The following is a 24,064-nucleotide window of genomic DNA, read 5'->3' as shown; positions in this document are numbered from 1 at the left end:
TCAAATTACATTTATTCCTGATTGTTGTTAGGCTCCTTTTACACAGGGTCGCTATTAAATTACACACCAATGCTCCCCAATAATTCCCATTTCAGAGTTTTATGGGATCAATTGGGAACCTTTTCCTCTATTGAGTTTAGTAAGGCTATTATTTGGTGTGCCAAGTCAGTGCCTTCTTATTCCTCATAAAACATAATGTGTGATAATAATGTTGCAAGCAGATGAAGAAAAATGTTAGTCATACCAGTATAACAATTTTAGCTACAATACAAATTTTAATAAGTGATATCATCTACATATTTTGAATGTGGTTCATACAAGATAATATTTGATATACATGAATGCTTCCTCTGTCATGGAATTATTTCATCACCAAAAGCTGAGCACTATTTTTAAGCTTGTAAGCACTGACTAGTTGTCATTTTCTGGCAGTTACCATGGTGACAGTTTGAGACGAGGGCTTTACAGTCAATCGTAACCAAGGTTTTCTTTGAAATTATCAGAACTGACAATTAAGTCAGTGCTAATTACTTGGCACGACCCCCCCCCCCCTTTAGGCCTTCCAAGGGAGCCAAATTGTAAATTTTAATAAAACATTGATTAAAAAGGAAGCTATTAGTAACACTTCTTATTCTCAATACTTCTAAGGCTTGAGCAGGACCCTACATCTTTGTGAGCTATTCTTCTTTTCTGAAGTTCTTTTTTTTAAGCATATGAATATGTATTAGCCTGTAAACCTGTAATCAAATGAATATATTTTTCATATACTCTTTGTCTACTTTAGGTCTTGCTCCTGTTGGCGTCATGTGTAGACCAGATCAGAGCTGTAATATAAATGAAGATACAGGATTAGCAACAGCATTTACTATAGCACACGAGATAGGTCACAAGTAAGTAATAAGAATATTAATTAGTAATAGCAATTAGAATGATGATAGATAGAAGGAATGAATGTTAGATTAGACAATGTTAAAGAAAGACAAGGAAGAGCCAGAGAAGGAGTGCAAGGGGAGGAGAAGGAGGAGGAGGATGAAAAGGAAAGGAGGGAGGGAATACATCATTACTTTTGTATGTGCTGCTGAGGATCATTGGTATCCCCAGGAATCTTGTCAGCTGTACAGACTTAATTCTTGTTAACCTGTCAGGTTTAATAAAACTGCCCAATAGTTTCTTCTTTTTTCATGATTTACTGGATTAGAAAAATGTGTGAAGCATGTAATTTTTCAAAAGTCATATTATTGTTTATTTCTTGCACCGATTTTGTTAAGTAGAAATTTTTTAATGATTTCTAGCAGAAAAGTAACAGTAAGTTTTTTATCCCTTTTCTTGTCTAGTTTTGGTATGAAGCATGATGGCGATGGTAACGCCTGTGGATCAAGAGGGGGTATCATGGCGGATCAGATTACTGAAAACAGTGACCCATACTCATGGTCTGAATGCAGTGCTCACTACATCACATCATACATAGAGTAAGTCGATATTTACATCATGAAAATGATTATGATGATCATTTCTGATTTATGTATGGTAACCACTTCAGATTTATAACTTAGGGGCTGTTGGAGAAAGAGTTATAAGGTCAAAACCAACTCCAAAAATAAATTTACTTTATTTTCATCCATCTAAAAGCACATTTTTACAGGCCTTTTAAATGCATTTGAGGTACATATGTTTCTGAACGAAGGCATACAAAATACAACGTAATTTAGTTGTTATCGTGGAGAGGTAGCAACTGAATGGTGCTATAATGAGCCTGTGAAAGTTGATTCAGCAGCAATTGACCCATGTCTCACGTAGGTCAGAGGTCATTATTGGTGAGAGATCAGGTGGTCAAGTGACCCATATCCATGCCCTCTCTCTCTCTCCTCTCTCGGCTTCCCTGCTGGTCTCACCGTGCGTCTCACTGTATGCATTTACCTGTGTCACATTGACCCAGAAGTTGTTAGGATAGAACGTACAGGAAAAGGTGATGACAAGATCTGCCCAGAAAGCATTTCATGAAGTATCTTGTCAGCTTGTCAGTATTCTTTCAACTCAGAATTCGCTCTCTTAGCCAATCAGAAGCAAGGATTTCAGTAGCTTGTAACAGTTTTCATGAAAAACCATGAATAAATCAGTTTTCCTAGAATACACACCTGCAATAATTGAGATGGGAGAAGGGTTTTCCCAGGTTATGCCCCCCCCCTCCCTTTCAACTGTTGAATCCCGGGGGGGGGGCACTCGACCAAAAAAGTGGTGGGGGTGTGCCGCGGGCGAGACAAAAAACGGGGGCCTTGGAGCGGGCTTATTGTAAAAAGGAGGGTCCTCGGAACGGGCTTCAGAACGACATTGTTTGTGAAAACAGGGGTCCTTGGAACTGATCGCCAGCGTGTGAGTGCGTATGCATCCCTATGGAACGATCATGCGTGCATGATGCAGATAGCGCGGGGAGCTCTGCGGCCGCTTTTCACCAAAATTGCAGCTCATTCAAAGCGATCGGAGCGGCGTAACGAAAAATATGCGAAGCTTTGGAGCGGATTTCTCTCTTCTTTTTTCTTGATATGAAGAAAATGTTATGCCTTGGAGCGGCTTTCTTTGTTCTTTCTCTCAACAAGGCAAAAATGCTATGCCTTGGAACGGAAATTTGAGTGTGAAAATGGGGGTCCCCTCCGCGACACATACCTACTATGCATTATATACTGAGTGCCCCCCCCCCCCGCGGGTGTTGAATGCTGTCTGTAAATGGCATATCAAGTTTTGGCATTTGAATGTTATATCAGATTAGTGGCACTGTAGACCTACAATGTTTGAAAGTGTTTTACTGTCATCATCACAAAGTCGAGGAAAGATATAGGGTATGCCTTCAACTTTCCTAGAAGTCATATAATCTAGAGCAGCGCTGAAAATTTTGAAACATAAACAGTGACACCCTCATCTCTCACCCCTTAACTATGCCTTTGAGAGCATTTTGTTCTAGACTTGTGAACAAATATTTTCATCTCTGCTTACATTGTTTTCTCTATTTTTTTCTCTCACTTATCCATCTTTGTTTGTCTCTCGTTCTTTCTGTCCATGATATTTTTCTATCATGCCATTGAGAGCAGCTTTCATGAGACTCTTTAAAGATGGGGTGCCGCGTGGGTTGAGAAAACAGCTGTCGAGCTACTGGGATAAATTCATCATTAGGTCTATTAAGACTGACTCAAAGTTTGAAAATATCAGGTATTCTCTGTATGGGAAACTTACCCTGATCTTCCCTGATCACAAAATAAGAGATATTTTTAGCAGTGTGAATGCAAATTTCTTGTTATATTCCTGAAAGAAAATACCTTATAAGCAGTATGTACTGGCCAAACTTATGAAAACCTTTGGAGAGATTATTCAAATGTCAAAGGTATTCATTCTTGCAGTGTGAAAGCAATTTATGAACACTTTCTCAACCCAGCAATTTTGATTTCGATGTAATGAATTGTATCTAAAAGAAGCTGCGATATTATCTTACTCAATCACAATTTTTTCTATCATTCACGGAAGATTTTTAGCATGTTACTCCCCAAATTCATGATCTTACCTCATTTACTGGAGATCATTATCTGATTTCTTTTGAGATATTGTACAGATTGTTGATGTAATATATCATCAGTGACACCTTTTATAACAGAATATTTGGCCTTTTGATTTTGAGTCAGTACAAGTTTAAAATATTAGATTATTATGGAATTACAAGAACACACAAGAGGACAGATCAGAATGTGAAGCCTTGCAAGAATAAATGGCATAAGGCAATGAAAAGTGGATGAAAAGATGTCAAAATATCAACAAGGCTTGTATGACAGAAGAGAGGAGGTCAGATGTTACAAGATAGATGAGGTCAAACTGACCGCTTGCCTGTAAATAAGTATCCTCTCTGGTCAGTTTTTATTGGTCAAGTGTGTATTGCTTGTCATTTTGTGATGTTGAACTTGATAATATGACCCCAATCAGACACACAAAAATAAAAACAGTTAAAAGACTTTTTTTATTGTACAGTAGAGTTAAGAAATTCAGTCATGCTTATATGGGAAGAGAGTCTGAAAAGTAATACTTCACACAAATGTCCAGTCATTTTGTTTTTGCTTGTTTATTTCGGTACCTACTTGTGTAAAATTCCATTCGTAACCTTGTAGTTTGTTGTCCATATCCTTGTAATTTTTGCCTAAGGGTGCATTTAACATAGCTTTCCTGTTGTTTGACAGTTTAAGTAAAGTGCAGCGAGCAGCCTACATTACTTGTAAATCACGTTCTCTCCTTGAAAAATATTGTTAGACTTTAATTTCAATGTTCAACAAATAATCTTCTAATAATCCTATAGAATTGATCAGTGTTCAAATAGTTATTTTTTGTCATCACAATAGGAGTTTTATTTAATGGCCGATTCAGGAGAAGGCAAATACATTTTGGAGGATATCCAATGATTAGAATTGTTTACAAATTGTTCATGAATCCTTAAGAATATTCAATAGAACTCTGACAGGTAATCCTATGATTGTCTTGAATTTTGATCACTGATAAAATATTGTAATTGAAACTAATGTTTCATCTTGCAATGGGTAGTTATAAAATTCATGACGATAGTTGCTCCTTGTGGGACTGACACCCAACTGATAATGTGTATGAAACATCTATTAAATCATTGAAAGTTCATTTCTATTTTTACCTTTTGAGGGAATAGGCATACACTTGGGAGTCTTGGTAATATAGATTTTCAGAAATCGATACTCCTACTTTGTTGTGGCCTGCGGCATTCCATCTAAGATACTGTGGTAAAAGTGATTGTGTGATGCTATTTTGAGTAGCGTGTTTGGGTCAAGAAGTTACAAAAGCTACCTATTGGTAAACCACAAATATACTCTAGGCACATACATGATGCTAAAGTGAGCATTGTTGGTGTTTATTTCTAAAAATATAACTTGTTTCCAAATTTAGGTTGCACCTGATCATGTTTTGATGTTAACAGGGCCTGTAAAGCTACACTGGAAATAGGGATAATTAACACCTAAATTTGTGCATTGATTTCCCATTATTGCCCCCAAAAGGATATTTTTTTCATTGCATTTCAAGTTTTGCAAAGTATATCGGGGCTGGGGGAGTAGTTACTTTTGGAAGATTCCATTTTTTATTTTTATTTTTTTAATCATTCCTGTAACTATAATTTCTTTTTAAATATTTAAACTTAGCAATTGCTACCTTCTTTTTCTTGTTTTTTCCCTGAAATGTAGTTTCTGACCTTTTCTATCTTGGCTATTTTGTGTTTTCATCTACTTCTTTTCAAAATCACTATTTCCTTTAAAAATTTCAAGTTATCATTCATCTCATATTTCAAAGAAAATAAATTTGTCCCATGGGTTGAAAAGTCAAGAGAGCCAATAGTTTATGAATTACTGTCCATTTCAAAAGACTTACTACTCTTCAATCTGTCCATGATACAAACCATTTAGTTTTATGACGTTTTAAAGCTTTCAAAAAGGGCAAGCTTTGATTCATTTTATCATACAGGAACCAGATCCTTGAAAGGGGTCTTGTAGGGTCAATTTTGTGATTTATTAGTTTCCTAAGTACAAGGATGAACGATAATTGAAAGACTTGTCCATTCACTAACCAATCTATCATGGCTCTATTTGTTGACTCGGTGTGCATATATCAAGGTTGTATTTGAAATCCTGTTTAAAGTATGGTACAAAATATGGCCGTGTTTAAGCTTTTGAAATCACAGGGGTGTTTCATGGAGCATATTGTCAGTGATCTTCACTGACTTATACGATCTGAGCCAATCAAATGGCGGCATTTCAGTAGCTTATATTGAATCGTGGGTGACAATCACTGGCTAGTTGTTTTGTGAAATGCTCTCCTGTACTGGTTAGTGTGAAGGAGGTGATATTGTGAAGATCTTTGTAAAGTAACAGACCACCCACCAGAAAAAAAAAGTTAATCACTGCCAACCAATCTAAGAGAAGATGAACAAGATGTGTGCCTATCATTCAGTATGAACGATTGTGAATTCTCTTGAAATATAGATTATTAAGACCTGTGCATCTAATCCTTTGGCCAAAGAGGTTATTTGCTACCACAAAGAAATTAAGTAGACCTACACTAGTATGATTTTGTTGTTGTTGTTGTTTTCATGTTGCCAATTTAGATTGCGTAATGATTACCTTATGCAATCTCCTAAAGGAGGCCCTTTGCCTCTCTGGGTTAAGAGACAGATTTCTGATAATTCGCTTGTATTACTAATCCTTGTTAGATTTAGAAGCCGTCACTCAATATGTTAGTGTGAGGAAGTTCTCTTGATTGGGCCTTTAGTGTTAGGAAATGTTCTTGATGAGACATTAATTTGAGGAAATGTTCCTGATTGCACGCTCACAAGCACACGGTAGCAAAATGCATTCCTGCACAAACAATATCTGCAGACTTCGGTGTGATCAAACTCTAAATATGACACATATTTAGATTTTGTTTATCCTCTTCAACCTTACTTTTACTTGAATGTATCTTCTTTTTTTCTTCTATTGTGTTGCATTGAAATATTTTCCCTTTGAATTTATAGCAACATGACGATTAACATGTATGGCTCTAATCTATTGCAGTTTCAGGGATTCTATGACATTTGCTCTGGCGACAATCGCTCTGATGGAAATCTGCATGTTGAGCCAAACATAAAACCTAACCTAACTCCATTACTAAATATACCCTAATCCTTATTTTTTCTGAACCAAAAACTCTATTACAATCCTAATTCTGCCCTCTGAGATATTAAAGGGGAAGTTCACCCTGAAGAAAGCTTTGTTGTGAAAATAGCAGAAAAAATAGTAAAAAATATTGGTGAAGGTTTGAGGAAAATCCGTTAAAGAGTAAGAAAGTTATTAGAGTTCAAAATTTGGGATTTGTGACGTCATAAACGAGCAGCTGCCCCATGTGTTATGTAATATAAAATGTATGAATTTCAAATTTTGTATGGTTCCTGATGACTTAAGTTTGTTTTCTTTTCATGATCGGGTATGAAATGATTTGTCTATTGATATACAAAAGTTACAGTGAAAACCATTTTCAATTTTCTGAGAAAATGACATTTCATTGATGTTTTACCATTCGCTATGTAGGAATGCTGCTCGCATATGACGTCACAAATCAAATAATTGAATTTCTAATAACTTTTTGATTATTTGATGAATTTTTCTCAAACCTTCAGCAATATTTTTTATTATTTTTTCTGTTATTTTTACAATAAACTTTTTGTCAGGGTGAACTTCCCCTTTAAGACCGGAGCAAATGTTGCTGAATACAATGTTGTGTCAACATTATAAGAGAATATTTATTCTGAAGTACAAGTTTTAAGAGCCGACTGAAGGTACCTGTTCAGTTTGGAATAATCAACTTGGAAGTTCTGATAAACTACCTCTCTCTGTCTGTTTCCATTCACTACTCTTTGTACAGGTCAGGTAAAGCGATATGCCTTGACGATGTTCCGCAGCTAGCAGACTATTGGTTACCTACTGCCATGCCAGGTGAACTAGTAGATGGGAACCAACAGTGTCAGCTACAGTACGGCCAGGGTGCCAAGGCTTGTAATACCAATGTGAGTATCCAGAGCCAGGAGATGAATGCCGCATGTGGGCTCAAACTCACGAACTTTGGCACTTTTACAAAAATCAGATGTCATGTTTTCCTCCTGTATCAATCCTGGGAGTGTCTTTTCATAACCATTCTTCACATTTCATCATAGATTTTTTTTAAAATGGGAAAGGGGAAAAGCCTCAATGAAAAGATCCAGAGCACCTTTAGAACAGGATCCCCCCAACAAGACATAGCACTGACCTTTGACAAGTTGGCTCTGTTCTGACTTCTTATTTCAGGGTCTTTCCCCTTTCACACTGAATAAAACGACTGCTGTGACTTGAGGCTAAATACAGGCCAGGATTACCATTATGAAAGGGGTCTAGGGTGGTTTGTAGGAAAATTATTCATATTTTAGATTCAAAACAGTCAATCTAGAAGCAACATTTTGGGCAGTCTCAGGTGACTGAAGAGGGGTTTTGTTCTGTGACAAGGCATCTAGTGTGACAATGGGGTGACATCCGTGGTTGGATAATGTCTAATACCTTTTGTGACATCCTCCAAACACAGCAAATTTGTCAAAAACAATAATTTAGCATAAACATAAAAAAATGAAAAATTTCCCCCATGGAGCAAAGTATGATTCGGGGCGGGGGAAATGTCAACAAACTTTCAAACAGATATGAAAGTCTGGAGAAATTTGCCCCTTGGGCCCATCTTACAAAGAGTTGCGATGATCTGATCAATCGCAACTATGGAAAGCCAGCAAAGTCAACATATAAAATGAATGTTTGTTCTAAAAAAATTCTAGATATGAATGTATATCCCTAAATTCATTGATTTCTTGACAATTTGGTGTGATCTCCTTTGTATACAAAGGACATTTTACAAATTTCCTGTAGAAAAGATTATGATACTGATGGATTTCCATAGAGTTACGATTGTTTGGGTCAATTGTAACTCTTTGTAAGACGGGGCCCAGGTTTCCATTATGATTTCCCTATTCCATCTAGGGATGTGTTTTATTAAACTAGTCATCAGTAACAACTGTCAAAGGCCTATAGCTGTCTATCGCCAAAAAGTAAAGTAAGGCTGTCAGTACAATGTAACCCTTGATGAATCTTGAGTCATGGCCCAGCATTTCTGCCTGCATGCTAGATATATCAATTTCACAAATAGGGAACAACATTACCACAAAAGTGTATGCCATGAGGCATGGATGCAGCTGAGTAATTATGATGTAAAAGTGATTATTATGGATGTTTCATGCCCTAAAGATTGTTTCTTTTTTCATTAGCTCTTTGTAGACTTGCAACATCACTACAGTTTGTTGGTTTGTCATGCAAAATAGAAATTATATTGGAAGCTTTTCTTTTTTAGTTTACATTGAATATCTGACATGACGCTATCGAGTTGTAAATGACGCAATAATGATTTGCTGTTTGGGTAGTTCGTGAAATCTTGGCACATTTTGGGAGTTCATTACCATAACATTTTTCAACATTTAGTTGGTTTTCCATATTATGCATATGTATGTGTTGCATGTATAGTCTAATTGGGCTGGTTTGGGAGACATTTATATATGAATTTCAATGGTTTATTTGGGTGTTACATCCAAACATGCGTAATACTTGTCATCAATTAATATTGAATCATACTAAACAGTTCTGAATTCCACCAATAAACGTTAATTCCACCAGTTGGCAAGCTGATACTATCCAAGTCAGTGCAAATTGGGATTTCGGTTATTTTTAACATCCTACAGATAATGTGTAAATTGAAAAGGATTTGTAAATTACTTTTGTTTTGAAATACAATATTAGCATGATCGTGATACATGCTATGGGCAGAGTTACAGCTGCCATAAATCATGTTAATGTATTTTTTTTCTAATCTGTGGATTGCACTAAATAACAGTAGCATACAAACCACTCTCTAATTACATACTTCCTGAGTTCTTTATTACATAAATTACTCACAGCCATTCCGATGTTTGATTATGTTTTGATCATTTTAATGATAAAGTTCCATATAAGCTGAAAGAAAATATTGTTTGTGTATGATTTGCTTGGTTTCATATTTTAGCTAGATAATGATCTTTGTTGATTTGTGCAGTTTGGGGCAAGTGTATGAATTGAGAAAGGGGACGAATCCTAACTGGAATTATAAGAATACTTAAATTGGACAAGTAAAGTCTTTGCCAGATTGTTTTGTATTGATGTTTTACAGGAAATAATCATACACCCAAAATGAATGCAACTGTGTATTTCTTCATATTCCCTCTCTTGTAGAATATATGTCATTGCATTGAAATAAATCCATTTTGTATTTCTTTATATTTCCCTTTCTTATAGAATATATGTCAACACATTCAAATTAATGCAATTATATATTCCTTTATGTATCCCTCTTTATTATGTCAACACATTGCAATAATTTGAATGATATATTTCTTTATATGCCCCCATATGTAAAATATATGTCGGTGCATCGATATTAAATGCAAGTGTATATTTCTTTATATTTCCCTCTCATGTAGAATATATGTCGGGAGCTAGCTTGTCAGAAGCCAAACACAAGAGCATGTTGGAGAACAGGAACACCGGCTGCGGAAGGAACGCGATGCCAAACATCTCTTATATCAGAAGGAGTAAGTAAGAGTAATGACCCCTTATTTTACCCAGGGTAGCCACTTGAGGTACAGATTTTTTTTTCCAGCTGGTCCTGCATTATTTGTCACTCACTATTACTATAATAAGAACTACTATCTGTCCATGATCAGCCATCATGAAATGATGTCCTGTGCCCCCATAACACAAAATAAAAATAATTAATTCTTTGACTGATTTCCTTGATGCTTTGCGTAGATAATTGTGTGCAATTAGCAGTAAAATCATTGGTGGAATCATCAATAACTGAGCATTACAGGACCTTGGTCTTCATACTAGTCTAAACTTTTTTTTTGTTTACTTGTAACACAGTGGTGCTATCTAGGCGACTGTGTAGAGTATGGGACCAGACCTCAAGCTGTGGATGGTTCCTGGGGGACCTGGTCCTCGTGGTCAGACTGTTCCAGGACCTGTGGTGGGGGTGTCTCAAACTCAGAGAGACAGTGCAATAATCCCGAGTAAGTTGGACTTCCATTCTCATTCCTTTGCTCTAAGTCTTTCAGGCATGTGCAAAAAACTAGTTATCAATTGCAAAATGAGGTTCCCCATATCAATCATATGCAATTAATTGCCAATTTACTATTGATTACTGGATCTGTTTTTTTTAACAAGGTGTATGAACTGATTTTCTACAGCTGAAATTAATCTATGAATTGTAAAATTGTAAGTGCAATGTGCAACGGACTGTGAATATTTTCTTTCAACACGATGTGACTGCTAAATTCTACATTTAATACTTTCACATGATACCTCTCGAATAGGGGCGCACTGTTGAATAACATTGACACAAGTTGATCTCTAGGCCAGATTGAGTCAAATAGGGGCAGATGATGCTAAACTTGAGCCTAATTCATATTTTAGAATTTCCATTCAGAAGTTATTGAATTTCATGAAAAGCTGACCCAAATTCTTATTAAATAAACATAGAAATTCTTGTGTGTGTTTTTTCAAGCATTTTTTACAGCTAGATAAAGGTAGGAGCACATTATGATTATCTTTAAGTTTGTGAAATAATGAAATTAATATGTTTTCTTTCTTTTTTCTTAATTTACCAGGCCAAGAAATCGAGGCCAGTACTGCACAGGAGAGAGAAGTAGATATAGATCATGTAATACCAATGTAAGTACCTTTGTATGATCCAATCATAGGCCCCTATTCTGAACTCGGGTTTAAATTAAACCGTGGTTTAGAGTTGTGGCTTAAGTATGGAGGGCCAAGTGGAGCACAAATCCATAACAGTACTCTTTCAATTTGTTAACTCATATGACATCCAAATTGTTCATAATTGTCTGGGAATGATAACTGAACTATTTTTCTTCATTGTGAAAGCAAAAGGAATCAAAATAGTAAACATAAGAAATATTCAACTCATAATTCAACCATAATTTTAGCACAGAGTTAGACCGTGGTCTGAGTTAAACCTGACTTCAGAATACGACCATAGTGTATGATTTACTTCTGGATCTGGATGTTGTAGAATGTAGTAGTTATAGGGGTGGTTGTGCTACATGTTCCTCTTGAATTCTAATTCATTTTGCCTTCATCGTGCTTTTCATTCTATTCCAGGATTGTCCCGAAAACTCGCGAGACTTTCTCTCCGTCCAATGTTCAGCCTTGAACAACGAGGTCTACCATGGTCAGTTCTATACGTGGGAGCCGTACGTGAGTCCGAACCCCGAACCTTGCCAGCTTTCGTGTGTTTCCTCCGGGGGAAATCATCTTCAGAGGATACCGAAGGTGGTCGATGGTACGAGATGCTACTCCAAGAGACACAAACCGGATTCTCTAGATATATGCATCAACGGGAAGTGCCATGTAAGTTGGAATCAATGATTGTACCTTAAGTTGGCGGGCCTTTTAACAATTTACAGGGCAAGAACAGGGGCCCGTTGCATAAAACTTTTTACCTGAGAAAACTCAGGTTGTTTTTACCAGAGTTTTTGCCCTGTGTTAAAGTCAATGGCAGAAATCAGACTAACCTTAGTTTTCAGTTTTTACCATAGTTTTCTCAGGTAAAAAGTTCTATGCAACAGGCCCTAGGTTTTACACAGGGCTCATTTCTATATTACAGCACAAGTGGAAGATATGAAAAATGGCACAATGAATCTCCGTAGCCAATGAGATGGGCATCAAGACCAGTAATGAGGCATCCAATGCCATGACCTTCATTTAATTTAAGCACTTGGTTTATGGTTTAATGTACCTGAGTGCTTTTAGAACATGAGATCAATGAGAAGAAAGACCAGGGCCCCGTAACACAAAACTTAGCAATGATCGTAGAACATTTTTCTACGACTGATTCCATTGACTACAATGTACAATCAATTGTGAAAATCAAACGTACGATTAATCGCTAACATTTGTGTTATGGGACCCTGGGGTGTTTTACATATATTTACAAAAATCACACACTCAAGACTTTGCAGAATTAGGAGGTATCTATTAAGATATTAGAAAAGTTATTCACAGAGAAGTTTTGAAATCTAAATACATTGTTAAGAACTGTATATACATGTTGAGCTACACACTTTATCATTGTCTTTTTGTGTAATTACAGGATATCATTTTTTTACCATGCTGTATTAATGAAAATTTGTAGTGTAGATCTATGCAACTTGTTGCTATATGTTTGTTTCTGCTATATTTATTAAACAGGCTGTAGGATGTGATAAGATATTAGGCTCGGAAGCCAGGGAAGACAAGTGTCGTGTGTGCGGAGGAGATGGTAGTTCATGTGAGACTGTTGTAGGTACATACAACGGGGAGCTGGTTGCAGGAGACTACCAAGAAATCCTTACCATTCCTAGAGGTTCTGTCCACATCAGTCTGCAAGAGATGGCCATTTCTAGAAACTATTTAGGTAAGCAATAGCCAATCCTGAAGCATTTCATCAACATTTGGTTTCTGACAAGTTTCTAGATCTGGGCCCCGTCTTACAAAGAGTTGCGATTGGAAATCCATCAGTGTCATAATTTTTCCTGCAGGAAATTTGCAAAATGTCCTGTGTTGATGAAGGAGAACACACCAAATTGTCAAGAAATCAATAAATTTATGGATGTACATTCACATCTAGAAAAAAATTGTAACAAACATACATTTTATATGTTGACTTTACTGGCTTTCCATAGTTGTGATTGATCGCATCAATCTCAAACTCTTTGTGAGATGGGGCCCTGAACAACTTTCTTTGATTTAATTGGATGAGAAGCACTGATGAGTTAATCTTTGCATGCAAGATTCCAAATTATGTCATAAGTCAGAACGATTTTGATTTGCCCCACACTTAATTTCACTTTTCATTTCAATTTACTTAAAGGTAAAGGCTAGTTTTGGTAATGATATCAAAATGAGTTCGTACAGAATCCAATGAAATGACCACCAAAGTGTCTGTTTGCATAAATAAAACGTATGTGCCAAAGGATTCTGGAAGAAATTGTGTAATTGCTTAGAAATCAGCAAATAAAGCACAGGATTCGGGTAGGGCGTCGGGCACGACATTCAAAGCAATAATTATACACTGTCCCACGTGCGCTTATCTGTGTTGGGGATCTTCGGCGTGAACATTTTTCAGCGTAGATATCAAGATTTTATTAAGTTCATGTAGCTGTACCAGATCTAGATCCTCGATGATATACTGACAATTAAGCCTTGTTTTACAGACTTTCTCATGAAATCAGTGTTTACTGCAACTACTGGAATTTCTCTTTAATGTCCATTAATATGCACCTGAAGTAAATAAAGTGAAATCGATCAACTCAATGTTATAAACAGGACTGAGTCATCGTTACGATTGAAAAAAAAGCATACTAGCACATGATTTTATGTGAATATATAATCAATTACATTAATGAAGAAGAAGTATGCATTTGTGAAAAGAACCTCGTGATTTATATTTTGTGAAAATGGAGACTTCATCAACGTACATTCACACAACGCTGATCGTTTATTGCCTTTATTCCTTCTAGCGCTGAAGTCGGTGAATAATGATTACTACATTAATGCTGAGTGGATGATAGATTGGCCAAAATCTTATGATGTGGCAGGGTCCACTTTCATCTATGAGAGACCTGATGATGCACCAGAGATGCTCAGGGCACTAGGACCAACCAATCAAGAACTTGTTGTCATGGTAACTACCTCTTCAAATTTCAGTGAAATATTTTCAGATATAAGTTGTTGACAACTTAGCTGTTTATTGATTTTCTACACATTTTGGTTTAGTCATAGAAACGATGAAAATTGTTACCAATTGCAGAATATTTTGTAATAAATCAAATACTTAAAATGATTGTTCTTAGGAATATGAATAATGAGCTGCTGAAAGGTTTTTTTTTATATTGCGAATGAACCTATTAAATTATTTATCTGGTTGATAAAATAGATATAGATTGGTTATGAATTGAGTGGAAGATAATATAAATGAAAATGATGCATATATTCTTCAGGAATGTGAGCCCCTAAAAACAAGAACATCAACAACAATGAAAAGATTTTGAGTTTAGAGTTGATTTTTGTTTCTTTTCTAGTTACTGGTTCAGGAAGAAAATCAGGGGATCAGATATTCTTTCAATCGTCCGGTAACGAGAACAAACCAAGGCGATAGACAGATGGCGTTTACATGGGAGAGACGGGAATGGTCACAGTGCTCTGTTACATGTGCAGGAGGTGAGAATGACTTGATTTTATTTGATTCATTCACCTTCTACACTACAAAGACATAATAACAGTAATTTACAAGTATGTTCAAACACTGCAAGACAGAAAATAAAAGGATAGAATTGTGACAAAGACAATAGTGTACGGTTGAAGAAAGAAAGAGAAAATGAATAGGTGAACTTTGACAAAGAAAATGCCATAAAGGAAATATGTGGTAAAATTTACATGTTGAATAATGATTGAATGGATGGACGGACAGATGGATGGATTGATATATAGATGGATAGTGGATTCAGTGATTTTCATAATCATAGATAAATGATTAATTGAGGAGATAGATAGAATTGAATTGAATTTAATTTATTGAATATCTACAATCAAAATAAAAGTGTGCAAAGTAAGCATATTACAATGCAGTGGAGGGAATAACAAAAGTAAAATTACTTATCTAGGTTATCCCATAGATAGATTGATAGATAGATAGATAGGTTTTAGATATGTTTATCAATAAACATTGTTGTTTTTTGACAGGTGTATCAGTATCTGAGATGCAGTGTGTAAGAGTAGATGATGAGACCGTTGTTAGCGATACATTCTGTGATCATCCTAAACCTGAGAGAAGGACCGTATCATGCAATACACAGGCTTGCCCACCTGAGTGAGTATTATATTCTCGCTTGCTCTCTCTCTTGCTCTCTTGTTCCTGCCTGTTCACTCACTCCCTCACACTATCTATTTATCTATCTATCTATTTATCAATCTCTCCTTTTCTTGTTCTTCTTTGCTCTGTTCTTTTGTTTTGTCTTCATATTCATTTTTTGTGCCCCTCCCCTCCTCTTTTTCTCTCCCTCTTTCTCCTCACTCTCATCCCCTTATCATTTTATTTCTCATCATTTTGATGCTCTCTGATGTTTCCATTCTATGATATTGATACCTGGCAAGAATAAAATAAAAATCAACAAACAGATAAATAACAGTTTCCAAATTGAAATACCAATCACAAATCAGGATTTCAAAATCATAAATCAAATAATATGTATCTGAGCTAGAATTTCTGCTATCAAAGGATGTGATTCTATATGCATTGATGATCTTTTTGTATTTGACTTGTAGATGGCAGATATCTGCATGGTCTGAGTGTACGAGGACGTGTGGTAACGGAGAGAAGACCAGGACAGTTCTATGTACCACCAAGGTGACCCAACACGAGGATGAGGTGGTGGACGAGGCGTTATGTGAGGAACATAAACCAGCGGAGATCATGACGTGCGGTCACAGGGAATGTCCACCTGTATGGATCACTGGACCTTGGGCACAGGTGAGTGGGATTCTCGCTAGGTAGCTCCTATTCATGGTGATAGAGGTGGTGGTGATGTGCCTAATATAAAAATGAAGCTAACAAATAAGCACTTTTAGGAAGTTTTAGGAATTAATAAGAGTAATGATTAGGAGGAGGAGACAGAAAGGAGGAGTGAAAAAGTAGGAGTTGGAGAAGACTAGACAGGGTGGGAAACAAGGATGAGGTGGAGGAGAAGAAGAAAGAGTGGAAAGGAGAAAAGGGGAGTAGGAGGAGGAGAAAGAGTGGAAAATGAGGAAATGGAGGAGAAAAAAATAAAGGAGGAAGAAAAACTTCAGACATTAGTGAGCTAATATGTTACAGATATTGCTTATCAGACTCTCTCTAGCAGTATGTTTATTGTACTGGGGGAGTGATCTGTTAGGTCATCCCTACTCTTGATAACATTGCATCATGTATTCATGATTGTGTTGTATAAACTTATCAAATTAATACTCCTTACATGTTTAGATAATTTGATGGAACGAGTATAGCATGATTAATATGAAATATAGGTAATCAATATTCACTTTTATTGTTTGTTGCTTTGCAGTGTTATCCATCGTGTGGACCCGGTCACAAACAGCGTCACGTCCAGTGCATGAGCAGTGACCGGAGGCAGACCTATTCACATATCATGTGTAACAAAGCAGACATGCCGGTCTACAGAATGCCGTGCAACCTAGGGGATTGCCCACCACCTAGGTGGATTGCTGGTGATTGGAGTGAGGTAAGGGAATTCCTTGGATGATCATTGATGGTCGTCGTGGTGATGGGAGTGATGATGATGATGGTGATGATGATGATGATATTGTGGTGATAGTGAGGATGATGATGATGATATTGTGGTGGTAGTGATGAGGATGATGATGATGATGATGATGATGATATTGTGGTGGTAGTGATGATAATAATGATGATGATGATGATGATGATGATGTTCATGATGATGATGATGATGATGATGATGATGATGATGATTATGATGATGATGATGGTGATGATGATGGTGGTGATGATGATGATGATGATGATATTGTCGTGGTAGTGATGATGATGATGATGATGATGATGATAATGATGATGATGATATTGTCGTGGTAGTGGTGATGATGATGATGATGATATTGTGGTGGTGATGATAATAATGATGATGATGATGATGTTCATGATGATGATGATGATGATAATGATGATGATGATATTGTCGTGGTAGTGATGATGATGATGATGATATTGTGGTGGTGATGATGATAATGATGATGATGATGATGTTCATGATGATGATGATGATGATGTTTATCATTGGTGATTATTATGATGTTTTTCAATCATAATATTAGTGATGAGGATGATTGTCAATACTATAATAATCAAAGACATGATCATGATCATAAAGTTTATTTATTATTTAGATGGTCACATAACAGATAATGGCTGATATAGTAATGAGCATCAAACAGATCTTCTAAGTGACTTTCTTGTGCCACATAATATTTTTTTCATTTGCATCATTATAGCTAATGCATTTTTTTCCCATCCTATCTCCAGTGCAATACTCGGTGTGGTATGGGTCAGCAGAACCGGCCAGTCAGCTGTATGGCTCAGAACGGTCTCATACTCCGAGATCAGAACTGCCATGCTTCAGAGAGACCAAGCAGACAAAGACAGTGTGAGAGTCCATGTGGTACAATACCTGCACCACCAGAGAGTAAGTACTTGATAGATCAGGAGGGGGGGGCTGGGAAATGGTGACTGGAGACTGGAGAATGACAGTTTCACCATCTACTTATATGATTTTAATACATGTATATTAATTCTTTACTTTTTTGTTGTGTATGCCATGAATATCAAGAGATCATTGCGTAGTAGTTTCTAACATAGTCTTAATTTGGTAAAGCATGAGATGTCAAAACCAGCTCCATTAGACCATAAGTTCTCATAAGATCAGGGGGAGGAGGGGCTAGATGACCTTAAAAGGAGAATATCAATGGTTGTTTTAAACTCAATATCTTACAACGCATCCTTCATCATCAATTTTTTTTTTATATAATAAGCACAAGAAAGCTTGAAGAAGCTCAGCTTACTTATTTTAGATAATTTCCTTGTTTCATCATTGGTAAATCACAAGCTGCTTGTATGATCTACCAAAGTGGTTCCATTGATTGGCTGTGAATGAATTTCAGACGGAATCTTAGCATTATTTATTGATACAGAGTTTACTGAACCAAGGCCCTCATTAAGTTACCTGTCACATACATGTAGATTCATTTCATTCCTCAGAATAATACATAGTTTTATTGATTATTTTTCATTTATAGACCATCCTTCCAATACAAGAAACAGAGAAAAGCGAAATGTTAATCTTGACAAAAATAATACCAATTTGGGAAAACAATCAATTTAATTTTCTGGTCCTACTTTATGGAATCATCTACCAAGTGATATTAGAAACACCACTTGTCATAAGATATTTATCAAAAATCGTTAAAATTAGTGCTACTGGAAGATTATAATTAATTAGGTATGGTAAAATACTGCCTGAAACAATTAATTCTATGTAAAGATTTTGTGAATAATTAAGATATTTTTTTCTTGTTAATAGTGTAAAAAAGATCAAAATTTTCTGCAACAGTAATAAGTAGAATTAGTACTGAATTTTATGTACAATATAATATTGAGATTTAGTTGAATTCATTGTTTAAACTATGATAATGACATTATTTGGGGCTAACCTCGATTAGCATCTTGCTATTATGTTAGCTCCAATTACCAAATGTTTTGTTTATATGTGATGTGCTATTCCTTGTAATTGTACCTGATAGTGTTATTTGGTAATAATTCAATTCAATTCAATTTCTTTCATTCATTGCCCAGGTTGTCAAGATGCCAGCTCTGTCACATACTGCCCTCTTGTCAAGAAATTCAGATTTTGCAACAACGAATACTTCCGCAAAATGTGCTGCAGAACCTGCTCCAGCTGATAGGGTGTCCTGTCAGGTGGTTAGGTCATGTGACTGATCATGTGATAGGATGCAGCAAGAACTGCCATGAATTATATGCAACTGTCTTCCATCCAGCACTATGCAGCATTCTTGTTTTTTTTTAATTGTCAAATGTGTTTTGTATGAGGGGAGGTATGTAACCAACTAGGCTTTCATTTTGTTTTATATATGTAATAATATATCATGGTCACCTGATTCTTTATTTGTCATGTGATCAAGTGTCACATGATTAGTGTGCCACAGATTGTTTCAATGTGATTTTAACTATACAGTGTAATATGCTACCTGTTTCTTTGCATTGAGAAAAGACAAACTTGTCTTACAGATACCAACCTCACAACTGTTATATATGTATTTTTTTTATATTTTGTCATTTTGTAAACAATGCAAATAAAGGGAATTATCCTCAATACAATACTTCAATAATATTAACTTGTTTATGATTTAATTGAGGTTTAATTTATTTATGGGCAATTACCAGCTATATGGATTGATGGTGCCTTTAAGAATTACCCCACCTTTGCCAAAAGAGAGTCAGCCTTAAAAAAAATATTCTTGATATTGATATTAATCAGTGCATTTCGATTTCTCCTTCAACATGGTGCTTATTTTTACCAATTGTTTGCTGCGCACTAGAGATGATGTTAAGAATATTTTACATATATATTTTTTTGAAAATATTTCTCTTACTGTGCAGATAGCATCAAAATGAATTTCATGTGTACAGCATCTAATTTTTTTAAATGTTATTTTAATTGTAACAAAGATAATTTTCGTTTGTAAAATGGATTATTTTTACTTCTTTGTTTGTATATTGAATTTAAGAAGATTAAACTATTTAAAAGTACTTAATGTGAAAGTTTGTGCTGTGTGTGATCTAGATTAGAGAAACAGTTTTGTTAGAAATTTAAGTCACTCATATCAACTCTACTAGAGCAGAATGGATTTGGTTTGCAGAAGAATAAGCATTTGTGTATTATTTCAATTTACGATGTAATAGTTATAACTCCTGTGTAAATTTATTATTCGTTGAATCTGTTACGAGTAATGAAAACCCTTTCAAATTAAGATTAAAATGTTTTATAGCAGGTATATTGCTTGGATTTGAGATCATCACATCTTCAGTAATGGAGATTATGATATGGGAGTACCACAGTGCACTGCTTTAGGTCCATTAATGTTTATGTTAACTTACATGTCAGGGGAGTGTTTCATGACACATTTTGTCAGTGATTTTCACTGAAGAATGTGCTTTTATTTTAGCCAATGAAATGCAAGAATTTGGGGAGCTTATCATAGATGTACCCCCTCTGGCCCCGAGAGGACATAAGTGATTACTATAGGGATAGTGATTGCATTTTATATTTACTTGTTCAAATACCGAAAGGTGTGTGTGAGGGCTTGAGGAAATTCTTTATTCAGTATTGTATTAAATTTGGTGCTCAAAAATCATTCTTTTAGAGCACTGCATTATAATGTTTTAGGAATGGTATACAGATTAATGTTATAGTTATGTTCAGCAGTGAATTGAAGAGGATACTTGAAAATAATGCTTTCTAGTTTTAAATTTAAGTAAGAAAAGGACATCTCGCCAAAATCTTTGCTACCAGCATCTTAAGAACTAGATATTGCTTCGAATTTTAGTGACAATGTCACACAATATTGAATGTATAACTTACATGAAATCATACATATATGTTGAATTTGAGTACTACTTGGTATTTTTAATTGTATTCTACTACCACTAATATACTTTATTTCAAGATTTCATTTATGTCTTTGAATTGTTTTTCTTGTTTTACAGTAAGGGAGTACAATCCCGGAGAATCACTTGTTCAAATGTTGTCTGAAATTATCATTCTTCAGTATTCTTAAGCTATCATAAAACTAAGGAAGCAACCAGCCGAAATTGTGATAGGATACTTGCTGAAAAATAAACATTTTATATTTTGCTTCGATGATTTATTTCATAAAAGTTACATTTTAAGATCAATTTATTAGCCATTTATTGGAAGTGAGAGTATGTGGTGAGCAGACAACTATCAACCTAAGCTGTACATATAATTTGTATATAATATTTGTATAAAACAGCATATTTCATCAATCTGTACACACATCCAAATAAACAAAAAAATATATGAATATATAAATATATAACAAAAAATTATCTATATATAATATGTGATATAGCTATTGGTAATGTGGATGGAGGCGGCCTCCATTCAACGCAGATTAATGCTGGGGGAAAAAGAAGTAACTGTTTTTATATGTTATTTATTGATAATATGCAAAACATGAGAAAGAATTTGCTTTTCATGATGATGATAATATTTTGTGCTATAATGGCTGCTGAGTGGTAAAGCTAAAATGTTTTCAACTGTTGTATATCTTGTTTAATTTCTACCAGGTATGTCATTTGTTTTCATGTTTATAAGTTTTTATCCCTTGTTCAGCGAAATAGAGAAGTTTTATTTGTATCACTTTCAACACCTCATCTTGTACCTTTATTTTTTCTTTGCAACTTAATCTCAACTCATTGATCAAAATCTTGATGCCAAACCATTATCTAAAAAAAAAAGAATTTTGTAGTTACCTATTCAGTAGTTATACTAACTTTTGGCTTTGATTTTATGGTTTATTTTCTCCCCACCTTTTTTTTCTTTCCTTTTTTTTTTCTCATGGTCTCTTTTTGGAAAATTTAAACCTGATTCTAAACAAGAATGAAAACAAATAGTCCTTTTATCCAAATACTCTCTCATTACAATACTTGTTGTGGAAAATATAATTTCAGCATTTTATTAAGAAACTGTATCGAGACCCAGCTCGGGCATTAGGAGCCAATTCATTCACTGTGTCAGTAGTAAAAGAATTTTTAAATGATACAATGTCTAAGCCTGTCATGTATTTTGCACTGAATCTTCAATCTGAGGTATTATATCTCGTACTGCTTAAATGCCAAGCATATTTTTGTTCTTTGGTCTTTTTTTTGCATTGTACAGTTTTTGTGGAATATCACAAATAAGTTGGCTGTACTCTGAACTCAGGTTTGATTCATATTATGGTCTGAAAGCTGTGGTGTAACTATGGATAGCCAATTGGGACGCAAATATCAAACAGTAGAAATTCAAATCATCAGCTCACTTGGCACTCAAGCTATTAATGACTGCCTGGGAATGAAATGGTTTTCTTTATCAATGTAGTACAAGGAATCAACTCGACAGACATAAGATATGAACAATGTAAACACAGTGTTAACATTTTTTGGCTTCCCATAATTTTAGCGCAGACGTTATAGACCATGGCAAAGCAGACTTCAGAATATGGGCCAGTGTGTTTCTCCATGTTTAAGATATCATTGCATAATATGAAGGGAGTTTGGGGAATTTGAAGATTCTGAAGTACTTATACACACACACACACCCTCACACAGGGCCATAATTTGTGTAACCTTCTTAAAATGGTTTGTTTATGTTTTCTATTTCATATGAGAAGTTGTAATGCCAACAAATTATCATGGCTACAGCAGTTTATGAAATGAAGTAAAATAGAGAAAATGGGGGGGGGGGCGGCATAGGAAAGTGTTGATTATTTTATGGAATTTCCCATAGAAAAAATAGGTAGAAATGATTAAAAAAAATTGTATGTCTTATTATTTGACAAATTAGGAAAATCAGTGCCCAGGCCCCGCCGCAGACAGAGACTGTTCAATGAAACTTGAAAAGTAAAGGGCAAGTCTCAGAATTGCACGTGTGGTTGGTTTAAAATCAAGTTGCAATTGGTTTTTCAGGTTGCATCTGATTGCAACTATTTTTTTTTGGTGCCTATGTTGCGCACGTCCACAACATCATTTCAAAAATATTGGTATTGAAATACCCATGGAATGTATTCACTGCTGTAGGGCTATTTCAAAATTAAATAGTTTCTCTTAGAGTTGAGAATGTTATATTAATTTTTGTAGTATCTTTTTTTATTCATCAAAACAGCCTTCTTTTTAAAAATGCTGCAGAGAATTTCATATTCTATTTGTTTTCTGTTACAATTCTGAACAGTATTCTTGTCATGTCTCAACATGATGATTTTTTTTTTAAATCTGGCCTTGTATTCTTCAATCTTACTATATATTCATGTTTAGGGTCTTCATTGTATTGTTTCATCAGCAGTGTAGTCAATCGGTTTCATTACTGGCGTATCTGTTAAATTCTCATCAGTTTTCCGGCTGAATGATCTTACTTGTATTCTAAAAAAAAAGTTTCACTTCGCTTTATGTGGTGAAGTAAGTTTTTCAATATGCTGTAGGTGAAGTAACCTGCATTTTGTAGATGCTATATATTATGGAAGGTATGTAGGTTCACTAAGTTCAATGATGATAATGTTTTGTATACATCGTCTTTTCATTTTGTACGTCTCGTGCTGCGTTATGTTCCTCCTATTGTGGCCTTATTGGGGTGAGAGGATCTACTAATGATGTGTTCTATCGCATTATGTATTTTCTATGCAAACTTTTCACCCTGCAATGTTTTGTGAAATTTCTCTTTTTTGTTTGTTCTCTTCATGTCAATTTTTTTCTACTATTTTTGTTTTGCATCAAAATTAAATGTCACTCACATAGTATGTACAACCATCAAGACACGATTAAGTGAATTCTTTATTGGAAGTTATGTAATAGATGGAGGATAATATGATGGGGATGGTGGAGATGTCTGTTACAAAGATGAATGTGATGATGATGGTGGGGATACAGTGTTCATGATATGAGGGATGATATTGATGATGAAGGTTGGTGATGGTAGTTGTGATGATGGTGATGATCTTGATGATGATGGTGATGA

At 35.3% G+C, this 24,064-nt stretch overlaps 1 protein-coding gene across 1 annotated transcript in view; it reads left to right on the top strand.

Annotated features, from left to right (window-relative positions):
* LOC121423587 (A disintegrin and metalloproteinase with thrombospondin motifs 6-like) overlaps positions 1 to 23,860 on the top strand; it is a 53,199-nt gene extending 29,339 nt beyond the window's left edge. The window contains exons 5-19 of the mRNA XM_041618956.1: positions 785 to 890; positions 1,335 to 1,469; positions 7,450 to 7,591; positions 10,109 to 10,219; positions 10,551 to 10,696; positions 11,294 to 11,357; positions 11,805 to 12,053; positions 12,894 to 13,098; positions 14,204 to 14,367; positions 14,765 to 14,903; positions 15,426 to 15,552; positions 16,008 to 16,212; positions 16,784 to 16,960; positions 17,782 to 17,941; positions 19,108 to 23,860. Coding sequence (XP_041474890.1) covers positions 785 to 890; positions 1,335 to 1,469; positions 7,450 to 7,591; positions 10,109 to 10,219; positions 10,551 to 10,696; positions 11,294 to 11,357; positions 11,805 to 12,053; positions 12,894 to 13,098; positions 14,204 to 14,367; positions 14,765 to 14,903; positions 15,426 to 15,552; positions 16,008 to 16,212; positions 16,784 to 16,960; positions 17,782 to 17,941; positions 19,108 to 19,214 — 2,237 coding nt within the window. The 3' untranslated portion in view covers positions 19,215 to 23,860. The remainder of the gene's footprint in view (positions 1 to 784; positions 891 to 1,334; positions 1,470 to 7,449; positions 7,592 to 10,108; positions 10,220 to 10,550; positions 10,697 to 11,293; positions 11,358 to 11,804; positions 12,054 to 12,893; positions 13,099 to 14,203; positions 14,368 to 14,764; positions 14,904 to 15,425; positions 15,553 to 16,007; positions 16,213 to 16,783; positions 16,961 to 17,781; positions 17,942 to 19,107) is intronic.
* Positions 23,861 to 24,064: the final 204 nt, after the last annotated feature.

The sequence above is a fragment of the Lytechinus variegatus genome, chromosome 11 (assembly GCF_018143015.1).
Source record: "Lytechinus variegatus isolate NC3 chromosome 11, Lvar_3.0, whole genome shotgun sequence".
Lineage (NCBI taxonomy): Eukaryota > Metazoa > Echinodermata > Echinoidea > Temnopleuroida > Toxopneustidae > Lytechinus > Lytechinus variegatus.
This window is presented reverse-complemented; position numbering and strand designations above follow the sequence as displayed.